Source organism: Molothrus ater, chromosome 28 (assembly GCF_012460135.2).
Source record: "Molothrus ater isolate BHLD 08-10-18 breed brown headed cowbird chromosome 28, BPBGC_Mater_1.1, whole genome shotgun sequence".
NCBI classification, from domain to species: Eukaryota; Metazoa; Chordata; class Aves; order Passeriformes; family Icteridae; genus Molothrus; species Molothrus ater.
This window is the reverse complement of record NC_050505.2, coordinates 4217813-4230105: the sequence shown is the minus strand read 5'-3', so window position 1 is coordinate 4230105 and position 12293 is coordinate 4217813. Positions and strand designations below refer to the sequence as shown.

General features: G+C 62.1%; 1 protein-coding gene across 8 annotated transcripts; it reads left to right on the top strand.

Annotated features, from left to right (window-relative positions):
• The first annotated feature begins 21 nt into the window (after positions 1–21).
• C28H2orf42 (chromosome 28 C2orf42 homolog) lies at positions 22–12282 on the top strand. Of its 8 annotated transcripts, none has more exons than XR_004981506.2 (12): positions 22–132; positions 851–1674; positions 2405–2509; positions 2974–3105; positions 3806–3910; positions 4756–4863; positions 7085–7185; positions 7258–7420; positions 9315–9417; positions 10471–10539; positions 10915–11026; positions 11706–11819. XR_004981506.2 is itself a non-coding variant. In XM_036396611.1 (12 exons), exons 1-12 carry the CDS (start codon positions 107–109, stop codon positions 11987–11989), a joined length of 2058 nt encoding a protein of 685 aa, XP_036252504.1. In that variant the 5' UTR covers positions 22–106; the 3' UTR covers positions 11990–12282. The 8 variants fall into 8 exon arrangements, 5 of the variants coding, with proteins under 5 accessions (XP_036252504.1, XP_054373474.1, XP_054373476.1 ...); XR_004981507.1 differs by lacking the exon at positions 11706–11819 and adding an exon at positions 11612–11647; XR_004981508.1 differs by lacking the exon at positions 11706–11819 and adding an exon at positions 11433–11454.
• Positions 12283–12293: the final 11 nt, after the last annotated feature.

The window sequence follows — 12293 nt, the reverse complement described above, 5'->3', positions numbered from 1 at the left end:
CCGGTGGCGGAAGTGGAGCCGCTCTCACGGCGCTGCCGGCGGCGGTAACGGGGCCCAGGTACCGGGGCGGGCCCGGCGGCGGAGCTGACGTCACGGGCCGCGAGGGATGCTGGGAAACCCCGGGAAACGCCGGTGAGGGGCGACGAGGCCCCCGGGGCTGGCCCTGAGGGGAGGCGGGGGCTGGCGGTGAGGGGAGAGACCCCCGGGGCTGAGAGTGAAAGGAGAGGGCCCCGGACCCGGGGGTGAGGGAGGTGGCACGGGGAGTGCCAGGGTGGTCACTGGGTCTCTCAGGGTGGCACAGGCAGTGCCAGGGTGACCATTGCAGTGGCACAGGGACTGTGTGGGTGACCATTGGAGTGGCACAAGGACTGCCAGGGTGACCATTGGAGTGGTACAGGGACTCTCAGGGTGGCACAGGGACTCTCAGGGTGACCATTGCAGTGGCACAGGGACTGTGTGGGTGACCAGTGGGGTGGCACAGGCTCTGCTGGGGTGGCACAGGGACTCTCAGGGTGGCACAGGGACTTTCAGGGTGACCATTGGAGTGGCACAGGGACTGCGTGGGTGACCATTGGGGTGGCACAGGGACTGCCAGGGTGGCACAGGGACTCTCAGGGTGACCATTGGTGTGGCACAGGAACTCTCAGGGTGACTATTGAGGTGGCACAGGGCCTCTCAGGATGGCACAGGGACTCTCAGGGTGGCACAGGGACTGCCAGGATGGCACAGGGACTCTCAGGGTGTTCACTGGGTGGCACAGGGACTCTCAGGGTGGCACAGGGCCTGTCAGGGTGCTCACTGTGGCCAGGCTCCCCCTGTGACCCCTCACCCTCTCCCCATCTCTCCCCAGCTCCATGGATCCGTGCCCGGGCAGGCCCAAAGCCCCGTCCTTCCTGTCCGACCTGGGCAAGGCCACCCTGCGTGGCATCCGCAAGTGCCCTCGCTGCGGCACCTACAACGGCACGCGGGGGCTCAGCTGCAAGAACAAAACGTGCGGGGCCGTGTTCCGGGCGGGCTCCCGCCGCCCGCCGGGCGCCGCCGACGCCGTGAGGCTCCTCAGCGGCACCCAGGGCCAGCTCTACTCCGTGCGCCAGCGCCAGCGCCGCTGCTTCGTGGAGCTGGGCGTGTCCGAGACGGCCATCCAGACCCCCGAGGGCACCCTGATCACCCAGCTGAGCTCGGGGCGCTGCCACGCGCCCGCCTGCGCCAGGGCGGCGGGCGAAGGGCAGTGCCAGCACCTGAAGCTGGCGCTGGGCTGCCAGGCCGAGGCCACGCCGCTGCCGCTCAAGAGCTCGGTGCTGGGCGCGGTGCAGGCGCCCGCCGAGGCCAAGCAGAGCCTGTGGGAGTTGGCCACGGAGCCCTCGGGGCCGCTGGTGCAGAGGGTGACCAAGAGCGTGCTGGTGGTCAAGTGCAAGGCCAGCCAGAGGCACAGCCTGGGCTACCTGCACGCCAGCTTCGGGCAGCGCCGCTTCTCCTGCGCCTGCCGCGGGCCCGGGCACGGCCGTGCCAAGGGGGAGCAGCAGGAGGACGAGGAGGAGGACGAGGAGGAAGAGGAGGAGGAGGAGGAGTCGCCCCCCACGCGCTGCATCCACTTCCTGGCCTGCATCTGCGCCTTCGCCAGCGACGAGAGCCTGGCCCAGGAGTTCTCCGAGTTCCTCGCCTCTGATGGCAGCGGTGGGAGCGGGCAGGGGTGGGGGCACCCTAAAAACCCCCCTGGGCCATTCCGTGGTCCCAAATCCCCTGGGCAGCGGTGGGAGCGGGCAGGGGTGGGGGCACCCTAAAAACCCCCCTGGGCTCTGCCAGCCGCCATTCCATGGTCCCAAATCCCCTGGGTGCTGGGTTTGTGCTGCCCCGTCCTGCTGTGAGCAAGGAGATGCACTGGGGCTGGGGGGCAGATCCCACTGGGTTTGGGGTCCTTTTCCAGGGCTGGGAACTGTGAATCCCTTCCCAGAGCAGCCTGTGGGGTTCATTCCCCCAAATCCCCTCCCACAGCAGGAATATTTGGGGTTCATTCCCCTAAATCCCACAGAAGCAATACTTGGGGCTCATTCTCCTGAACCTACAGCAGGAATATCTGGGGTTCATACCCCATAACCCATAGCAGGAATATCTGGGGTTCATTCCCCTAAATCCCACAGCAGGAATATTTGGGGTTCATTCCCCCAAATCCCACAGAAGGAATATTTGGGGCTCACCCCATTAAGGAGGTTCTGCACCCCAAAAGCTGCACCCCAATAACCCCACAAGGTGCAAACCACAATGGGAGCAGGATGAAACCCCCCCCTCCCCTCCAAAGGAGCCTCCTGGGAGGCTGGGGGGTTCTCTGGGGTTTTGGGGTGTCCCCAGTGTCCCTGTGGCTGGTGGCTGGGATGGTTTTAGGGACAGTCCTTGTGTCCCCACTCAGGCCTGAAGGGGACGGTGACCCCGCAGCTGCTCCGGGGCCCCACAGCGCGGGCACGGGGGGCGGCTGCTGCCAGGGCCAAGAGGAGGAGGAAGGACCTGGGGCCAGGTGAGTGTCCCTGGGGAGGGCTGGGGGCTGGAACCCCCCCCAGGGCAGCTCCGTGGGGTCACATCCAGCTGTGGAACCTCTGGAGCTGCTCCGTGGGGTCAGGTCCAGCTGTGGAACCTCTGGAGCTGCTCCAGGCATTAGGAACTCATGGGGGTCCCTGTTGGTGATGGGGGGACGGAGGCCTGGAGGAGGGAGGTGACAGTGGGTGACAGTGGGTGACAGTGAGTGGCAGTGGGTGGCACTGGGTGACAGTGGGTGACAGTGAGTGGCACTGGGTGGCACTGGGTGGCACTGGGTGGCACTGGGTGACAGTGGGTGACAGTTGGTGGCAGTGGGTGGCACTGGGTGGCACTGGGTGGCACTGGGTGACAGTGGGTGACAGTGGGTGACAGTTGGTGGCAGTGGGTGGCACTGGGTGGCACTGGGTGACAGTTGGTGGCAGTTGGTGACAATGCCTCCCTCAGGCCCGCAGGTGCCCGGGCCCCTCCTGGCTCCAGACCCAGCTCATCCCAGCCCCAGGAGGAGCAGCCTGAGGAAGCTGCCCGTCGTCTCCTCCTCACCTTCCTCATCCTCCTCATCCTCACTGAAGAGGCACGGTGAGCCCTGGGGCACGGCCAGCTCAGGGTGTGCCCAGGCTGATGGGGGCCTGGGGAAGGAATTCCTGGTTTGAGGGTGGGCAGGGGCTGGGATGGAGCTCCCAGAGCAGCTGGGGCTGCCCCTGCATCCCTGGCAGTGCCCAAGGCCAGGCTGGAGCCCCCTGGGACAGGGGGAGCTGTGGGACCATGGTGGGACTGGATGGGCTTTGGGGTCCAGGAGTGGCTGGGCAGTGTCACAGAGCCCTGGGGTGAGGTTTGGGGACACAGTGACATTGCAGTGTCCCCTCCTTGGCTGGGCAGTGTCACAGAGCCCTGGGGTGAGGTTGGGGACACAGTGACATTGCAGTGTCCCCTCCCTGGCTGGGCAGTGTCACAGAGCCCTGGGGATGGTGTTTGGGGACACAGTGACATTGCAGTGTCCCCTCCTTGGCTGGGCAGTGTCACAGAGCCCTGTGTGTGGGGACACAGTGACATTGCAGTGTCCCCTCCCTGGCTGGGCAGTGTCACAGAGCCCTGTGTTTGGGGACACAGTGACATTGCAGTGTCCCCCCCCTGGCTGGGCAGTGTCACAGAGCCCTGGGGTGAGGTTGGGGACACAGTGACATTGCAGTGTCCCCTCCCTGGCTGGGCAGTGTCACAGAGCCCTGGGGTGAGGTTGGGGACACAGTGACATTGCAGTGTCCCCTCCCTGTCCCCTCAGGCTGTCCCCAGGCGCTGGATGAGTCCCAGGTGTCCCTGTCCTTCCAGGAGTGGCTGGGCAGTGTCACAGAGCGCATCCACCAGACCATGCACTACCAGTTTGAGGGTGAGTGTGGGGACTCACTGCAGGACTGGGGCTGTCCCCGGATGTTTTGTGGGGTTTGCTGTGGGGCAGGGGGGGATTCTGTCCCTCTGCTCTGCCCTGCCCAGGTGAGGCCCCACCTGCAGCTCGGGGCCCCTGGAGGAAACCACGGAGCTGCTCCAAGGGCTGGGAACCCCTGGAGCCAGACTGGGAGAGCTGGGAACGCTTCTGGTGCCATTTTGGGAACGCTTTTGGTGCCATTTTGGGAACCCTTTTGGTGCCATTTTGGGAACCCTTTTGGTGCCATTTTGGGAACGCTTTTGGTGCCATTTTGGGAACCCTTCTGGTGCCATTTTGGGAACCCTTTTGGTGCCATTTTGGGAACCCTTTTGGTGCCATTTTGGGAACGCTTTTGGTGCCATTTTGGGAACACTTTTGGTGCCATTTTGGGAACCCTTTTGGTGCCATTTTGGGAACACTTCTGGTGCCATTTTGGGAACCCTTTTGGTGCCATTTTGGGAACACTTTTGGTGCCATTTTGTACCCTCACCATCCATGCCATTGCCACCACCCCCTCCCCATTCTCCTCCCGGTGACCCCAAAACAGCAACAGGGAGGGTCCAGCCTCCAAATCCCAAACATTTCCCTGGGAATTCCCCCTTTGCTAATCCCATAAACCACAGGGACACTTCGGGGTGACAATTTGGGACCCTCATTCTCCTCCCAGTGACCCCAAAACAGCAACAGCCTCCAAATCCCAAACATTTCCTTGGGAATTCCCCCAGTGCTGAGCCCCAGAGGCACAGGGACACTTTGGGGTGGGAATTTGGGACCCCCAGCCCCTCCCTGAGCCCGCTGTCCCCCCACAGGCCACCCAGAGCCGCTGGTTTTCCACATCCCCCAGTCCTTCTTCGAGGCTCTCCAGCAGCGAATCTCCAGTGGCAGCGGCAAGAAGAGGCTGCCCAACTCCACCACGGGTGAGGAAAGAGGGGAAAACACCCCAAAAAAAGGGGAAACACCCCCCAAAAAAAGGGGAAACACCCCCCAAAAAAAGGGGAAACACCTCCCCCCAAAAAAAAGGGAAACACCCCCCAAAAAAGGGGAAACAGCCCCCCAAAAATAAAGGGAAACACCTCCCCCAAAAAAGGGGAAACACCCCCCAAAAAAAGGGGAAACACCCCCCCAAAAAAGGGGAAACACCTCCCCAAAAAAAGGGGAAACACCCCCCCAAAAAAAGGGGAAACACCCCCCCAAAAAAGGGGAAACACCTCCCCAAAAAAAGGGGAAACACCCCCCAAAAAAAGGGGAAACATCTCCCCAAAAAAGGGGAAACACCCCCCAAAAAAAAGGGGAAACACCTCCCCAAAAAAGGGGAAACACCCCCCAAAAAAAGGGGAAACACCTCCCCAAAAAAGGGAAACACCCCCCCAAAAAAAGGGGAAACACCTCCCCCAAAAAAAAGGGGAAACACCTCCCCAAAAAAAGGGGAAACACCTCCCCAAAAAAAGGGGAAACACCCCCCAAAAAAAGGGGAAACACCTCCCCAAAAAAGGGGAAACACCCCCCCCAAAAAAAGGGGAAACACCTCCCCAAAAAAAAAAGGGAAACACCCCCCAAAAAAGGGGAAACACCTCCCAAAAAAAGGGGAAACACCTCCCCAAAAAAAGGGGAAACACCTCCCGAAATAAAGGGGAAACACCTCCCCAAAAAAGGGGAAACACCCCCCCAAAAAAAGGGGAAACACCTCCCCAAATAAAGGGGAAACAGCCCCCCAAAAAAGGGGAAACGCCCCCCAAAAAAAGGGGAAACACCTCCCCAAAAAAAAGGGAAACACCCCCAAATAAAGGGAAAACACCTCCCCAAAAAAAGGGGAAACACCTCCCCAAAAAAGGGGAAACACCCCCCAAATAAAGGGGAAACACCTCCCCCCAAAAAAAGGGAAACACCCCCCAAAAAAAGGGGAAACACCCCCCCAAAAAAGGGGAAACACCCCCAAATAAAGGGGAAACACCCCCCCAAAAAAAGGGGAAACACCTCCCCAAAAAAAAGGGGAAACACCTCCCCAAAAAAGGGGAAACACCCCCCAAAAAAAGGGGAAACACCTCCCCAAATAAAGGGGAAACACCCCCCAAAAAAGGGGAAACACCCCCCAAAAAAGGGGAAACACCCCCAAAAAAAGGGGAAATCCTGCTGGGAGCTGAGGGTGGGGGAAGGAGCAGGGGCACGGAGAGGATTCCGGGGATTTTCTTGGGTGCTGGGGAGGGGGAGATGGAAAAGGGGAGGGAAGGGGGGGAAATAAAGGGGAATAAATGGGGGGGGGTAATAAAGGGGGAAAGGGGGAGGTAAAAATAAAGGGGGGGAAATAGAGAGGGGGAAAATAAAGGAGGAAAAAAAGGGGGGAAAAGCAAAAGGGAGAGGGAAAAAAGGGGTGGAAAAATAAAGAGGGGGAAAAAGGGGTGGAAAAATAAAGAGGGGAAAAAAGGGGTGGAAAAATAAAGAGGGGAAAAAAGGGGTGGAAAAATGGAAAAATAAAGGGGAAAAGTGGGGGGGGTAGGGAGGGAATAAATGGGGGGGAAATAAAGGGGGAAAGGGGGGGAATAAAGGGGAAAAAGGGGGCAAATAAGGGGGGAAATGGGGATGGAAAAATAATTGGGAAAAATAAAGGGGGAAAAAAAAGGGGTGGAAAAATAAAGAGGGGAAAAAGGGGTGGAAAAATAAAGAGGGGAAAAAAGGGGTGGAAAAATAAAGGGGGGGAATAAAGGGGGGAAATGGAGGTGCACAAATAAAGGGGGAGGAAATAAAGGAGAAAGGGGTAGAAAAATAAAGGGGGGAAAGGGGGATGGAAAAATAAAGGAGGGGAAAAATAATGGGGAGACAAAGGGTGGGAAATTCAAGGGGGGAAAAGAGGAATAAAAAAGAAGGGGAAGGACGGAAAAGAGGAATAAAAAATTGGGAGGAAGGGGAGAAAATAAAGGGAGGAATGAGGGGGAAAATAAAGGGGGGAAAGAGGCAAAAAAGGGAGGGAAAAGAAGCAAAAATGGGGGGAAAAGAGGCGGAAAAGGGAAGGAAAAGAAGGAAAAAAGTGGGGAAGGAGAGGAAAACCAAAGAGGGCTGATATAAAACCAAGAGGGGCAGTAAAAGAAGGGGGAAGATCAAAGGGGCCGGAGCCCCCGAGCCCGCCCCGACCCCTCCCCGCAGCCTTCGTGCGCAGGGACGCGCTGCCCCTGGGCACCTTCTCCAAGTACACCTGGCACATCACCAACGTCCTGCAGGTCAAGCAGATCTTCGACACGCCCGAGGTAAGGCCGGGACACCCCCCCGGACCCCCCCCAGCCCCGCGGGGCCGGCCCTGAGCGCTGCCCGGCCCGCAGGTGCCGCTGGAGATCACCCGGAGCTTCGTGCAGAACCGCGACGGCTCCTACGAGCCCTTCCGCAGCCCCCGCGTGGAGGTGCAGAGCCTGCCCGAGGGGCTGGGCCCCCACGAGAGACAGCCCCCGCTGCGGCCCCTGGAGCTGCAGACCTTCCTCAAAGTCGGTGAGGCTCGGGGGGACACGGGGGGACCCCAAAATAGCCCCGGGAAGGGCAGGGTGGGACCCCAAAACAGTACCCAGAAAGGGCAGGGTGGGACCCCAGAATAGCCCGGGGAAGGGCAGGGTGGGACCCCAAAATAGCCCCAGAAAGGGCAGGGTGGGACCCCAAAATAGCCCCGGGAAGGGCAAGGTGGGACCCCAAAACAGTACCCAGAAAGGGCAGGGTGGGACCCCAAAATAGCCCCGGGGAAGGGCAGGGTGGGACCCCAAAACAGTACCCAGAAAGGGCAGGGTGGGACCCCAAAATAGCCCCGGGGAAGGGCAGGGTGGGACCCCAAAACAGTACCCAGAAAGGGCAGGGTGGGACCCCAAAACAGCCCCGGGGAAGGGCAGGGTGGGACCCCAAAATAGCCCCAGAAAGGGCAGGGTGGGACCCCAAAACAGCCGCGGGGAGGGCAGGGTGGGACCCCAAAATAGCCCCAGAAAGGGCAGGGTGGGACCCCAAAATAGCCCCAGAAAGGGCAGGGTGGGACCCCAAAACAGCCCCCGGGAAGGGCAGGGTGGGACCCCAAAATAGCCCCAGAAAGGGCAGGGTGGGACCCCAAAATAGCCCCAGAAAGGGCAGGGTGGGACCCCAAAACAGCCCCCGGGAAGGGCAGGGTGGGACCCCAAAATAGCCCCAGAAAGGGCAGGGTGGGACCCCAAAATAGCCCCGGGAAGGGCAGGGTGGGACCCCAAAATAGCCCCCGGGAAGGGCAGGGTAGGACCCCAAGATAGCCCCCGAGAAGGGCAGGGTGGGACCCCAAAACAGCCCCCAGAAAGGGCAGGGTGGGACCCCAAAACAGCCCCCGGGAAGGGCAGGGTGGGACCCCAAAACAGTACCCAGAAAGGGCAGGGTGGGACCCCAAAACAGCCCCCGGGAAGGGCAGGGTGGGACCCCAAAATAGCCCCGGGAAGGGCAGGGTAGGACCCCAAGATAGCCCCGTGGAGGGCAGGGTGGGACCCCAAAACAGCCCCGGGGAAGGGCAAGGTGGGACCCCAAGATAGCCGCGGGAAGGGCAGGGTGGGACCCCAGAATAGCCCCAGAAAGGGCAGGGTGGGACCCCAAAACCCAGCTGGGAGGGGTAGGATGGGACCCCAAAACAGCCCCAGGAGGTCCCAACTCTGCACAGGGGTGGGGGGGGCTTCAAGGGAAGGGCAGCAGGGGGGGTTCCATGGGGTTGGGGAGGTTCAAGGGACAGGAAAAGGGGGGGGGGGTTCCATGGGGTTGGGGGGGTTCAAGGAAGGGGAGGAAGGGGAGGGGGGGTTCTGTGGGGTTGGGGGTTTCAAGGGACTGGAAAAAGGGGGATCCTATGGGGTTGGGGGTTCAGGAAGGGGCAGCGCGGGGGGTTAATATTGTTGGGGGGTTCAGGGAGGGGGCATCAGGGGGTCCATAGGGTTTGGGGGTTTCAAGGGACAGGAAAAGGGGGGGGTTCCATGGGGTTGGGGGTTCAGGGACAGGAAAAGGGGGGGTTCCATGGGGTTGGGGTTTCAGGGACTGGAAAAGGGGGGGTTCCATGGGGTTGGGGGTCTATGGAGGGGCAGCAGGGGGGGGTTCCGTGGGGTTGGGGGTTCAGGGACAGGAAAAGGGGGGTTCCATGGGGTTGGGGGTTCAGGGACTGGAAAAGGGGGGGTTCCATGGGGTTGGGGGGGTTCAAGGAAGGGGAGGGGGGGTTCCATGGGGTTGGGGGTTCAGGGACAGGAAAAGGGGGGGTTCCATGGGGTTGGGGGTTCAGGGACAGGAAAAGGGGGGGTTCCATGGGGTTGGGGGTCCATGGAGGGGCAGCAGGGGGGGTTCCATGGGGTTGGGGGTCCATGGAGGGGCTCCCCGAGGCAGCCACGCCGCCGTGCCCCCCCAGGCCACACGTCCCCCACGCAGAAGGAGCCCACGCCCTTCACCATCGAGTGGATCCCCGACATCCTGCCCCGCTCCCGCCTGGGCGAGCTGCGCCTCAAGTTCCAGTACGGGCACCACGGGGGGCCCCGGCAGCCCCCCGGCCGCGGGACCCCCCCAGACCCCCCCCTGGGCACCATCGCCTTCCCCTGAGCCCCCCGAAAACGGACGGGGGGCTCGGAGTGCGGGGGGCAGCCGGGGGCACCCCCAGAATAAAGCAGCGTCACCCCATGGGGGGCTGAGTGTGTGTGTGTGGGGGGGGGGGGGGGGCACCGGGATGGGGGGGAAAGAGGGAGCTGGGGGACCCCAAAACTGGGGGGAGACACCTGTGAGACCCCCAGAATGGGAGGGGGGGAAAGGTGGGAGACCCCCAAAAGGAGCTCCCAGTTGCTCCCAGTAAGCACTCAGGAGGTGCCCAGTTGCCTTCAGGAGTCCCCGGGACCCCCGGTACTCCCAGTATCCCCAGTGCTTGCAGTACTCCCAGTGTTCCCAGTCCCCCAGTCCCCCAGTATATTCCGAGTCCCCCCAGTTCTCCCAGTGCCCCCAGTTTCCCCCAGTCCATCCCAGTCCCCCCAGTATCCCCAGTTCCCCCCTCGCTGTCCTCCCTCCGCCAGGGGGCGCTGCCGCCGCTCCCTCAGCCAAGATGGCGGCGGCCGCGCGGGCCCTGCGGGTGAGGGGAGAGCGAGAATGGGGGAAAACCACCGAAATTAGGGAAAATACCGAAATTAGGGAAAATACCGAAATTAGGGGAAATACTGGGAATGGGGGAAAAACACCGGGTTTGGGGGACGTTGAGGGTGGGAGTGACAAGGGACACCGGGTTTGGGGACACTGGGGATGCGGCACCTGAGCCTGGGGGCACCGGGCATGGGGGTGACAAGGGACAGCGGGAATGGGGGTGACAAAGGACACTGGGCATGGGGACACTGAGGGTGGGGGGCACTGGGTGAGAGGGCCGAGGGCTGGGTTAGCGTCACCGGCTGTGGGGTCACAGCAGCGCTGTCCCCACTGCGGGGACACCGGGGCTGCTCCGTGCGGCTCCTGGGGACACGCTGGCTGTGTTGGGGACAGGCGACCGGGATGTCCCCTGCCAGCTGTCCCCAGCCCTGTCCCCTGTGCAGGTCCTTGCCCGTGCCCTCCATGTCCCCAGCGCCACCCGGCAGCTCCACACCAGCCCCGTGTGCCTCAAGGTGAGTCCTCGGGGACCCTGCGGCCGTGTCCCCCTGTCCCTCGTCCCTGCTGTTCCCATGTCCCCTGACCCCACTGTCCCATGTCCCTGTGTCCCCTGTCCCTGCTGTCCCCCTGTCCCACTGCCCCCGTGTTCCCATGTCCTCGCTGTTCTCGCTGTCCCCGATGTCCCCCTGTCCCTTGTCCCTGCTGTCCCCTGTCCCCACTGTCCCCTCTCCCTGTGTCCCCTGACCCCATGTCTCCTATTGTCCCATGTCCCCTGACACTGCTGTCCCCCTGTCCCCTGTCCCCTGACCCTGCTGTCCCCAGTGTCCCCAGTGTCCCCTGTCCCCAGTGTCCCCAGTGTCCCCGTGTCCCTGACGCCGCTGTCCCCACAGACGCGGGCGGCGCGGGTGCGCGTGGGCAGAGGGGACAAGATGGTGACGTACGAGCAGGCGCACGCGCCGCACCACATCGGGCACCGCAAGGGCTGGCTGTCCCTGCACACCGGTGCGTGACATGGGGACAGGGCCGGGGGACAGGGAGGGACATGGGGGACAGGGGGATGGGGGCAGGAGGGGACAGGGGGATGGCCCGTGGGGCACCGTGAGGACACGGGGGCACGGTGGGGACAGGGCAGTGTGGGGCACGTGAGGGGACACAGGGACACGTGGGCATGGTGGGGACAGTGACGTGGACATCCTGGGCATGGGACACAGGGACACGTGGGCATGGTGGGGACAGTGACGTGGACATCCTGGGCATGGGACACAGGGACATGTGGGCATGGTGGGGACAGTGACACGTGGTACCCATGGGCATCCTGGGGACAGAACACCCAACTCCTGTGGTGCCAGGAGCACGGCTGGGCTGAGCACCCAGTGCCACCAGTGCCACCAGCACCCTGTCCCCTCAGGGAACCTGTGTGGCGAGGCGGGCGCAGCACAGGCAGGGGTGACCCAGTGCCACCCGTGTGTCACAAATGTCCCCTCTGTCCCCAAGGAACCTGTGTGGCGAGGTGGGCGCTGCACAGTGTGGGGTGACCCAGTGCCACCCGTGTGCCACCAATGTCCCCAATGTCGCCTGTGTCCCCAGGGAACCTGTGTGGCGAGGCAGGGGCGGCCCAGCGGGGTGGGACCCAATGCCACCCGTGTGTCACCAATGTCCCCTCTGTCCCCTGTGTCCCCAGGGAACCTGTGTGGCGAGGCAGGGGCGGCCCAGCGGGCCCTGGAGGACGCGTTCCTGCGGCGGTTCCTGGCCGGGACCTTCCCGGGTTTGCTCCTGGACGAGCCGGTGCTGAAGCGCCGCGGGAACCTCCTGGTGCTCTGTGCCCTGCTGGCGCGGGCACTGCCACCCCACAAGCTCTACTTCCTGCAGGGCTACACCGAGACCCTGCTCGGCCACTTCTACAAGTGCCCCGTGCGCCTGGAGCTGCAGACCCTGCCCGCCCGCCTGCCCTACAAGTTCCTCTAGGGAATAAACCTGTAAATGGTCCTAAAAAAACTATAAACGGCCCTAAAGGAATGATCTGGGATGTCCTTGGTGTGCCCTACAAGTTCCTCTAGGGAGTAAACCTGTAAATGGTCCTAAAAAAACTATAAACGGCCCTAAAGGAATGATCTGGAATGTCCTCGGTGTGCCCTACAAGCTCCTCCAGGGAATAAACCTATAAACACTGCTAAAAAACCTATAAATGTTCCTAAAGGAATGATCTGGGATGTGCCCTACAAGCTCCTCTAGGGAATAAACCCATAAATGTTCCTAAAGGAATGATCTG

Bases quoted from the DNA above. Each gene is read 5' to 3' on its own strand.
- C28H2orf42 (XM_054517499.1), top strand. From the start codon at position 107: ATGCTGGGAAACCCCGGGAAACGCCG. The intron at 1,675-2,404 runs GTGGGAGCGGGC...GTCCCCACTCAG, and splicing joins CCTCGCCTCTGATGGCAGCG to GCCTGAAGGGGACGGTGACC. The intron at 7,186-7,257 runs GTAAGGCCGGGA...CCCGGCCCGCAG, and splicing joins AGATCTTCGACACGCCCGAG to GTGCCGCTGGAGATCACCCG.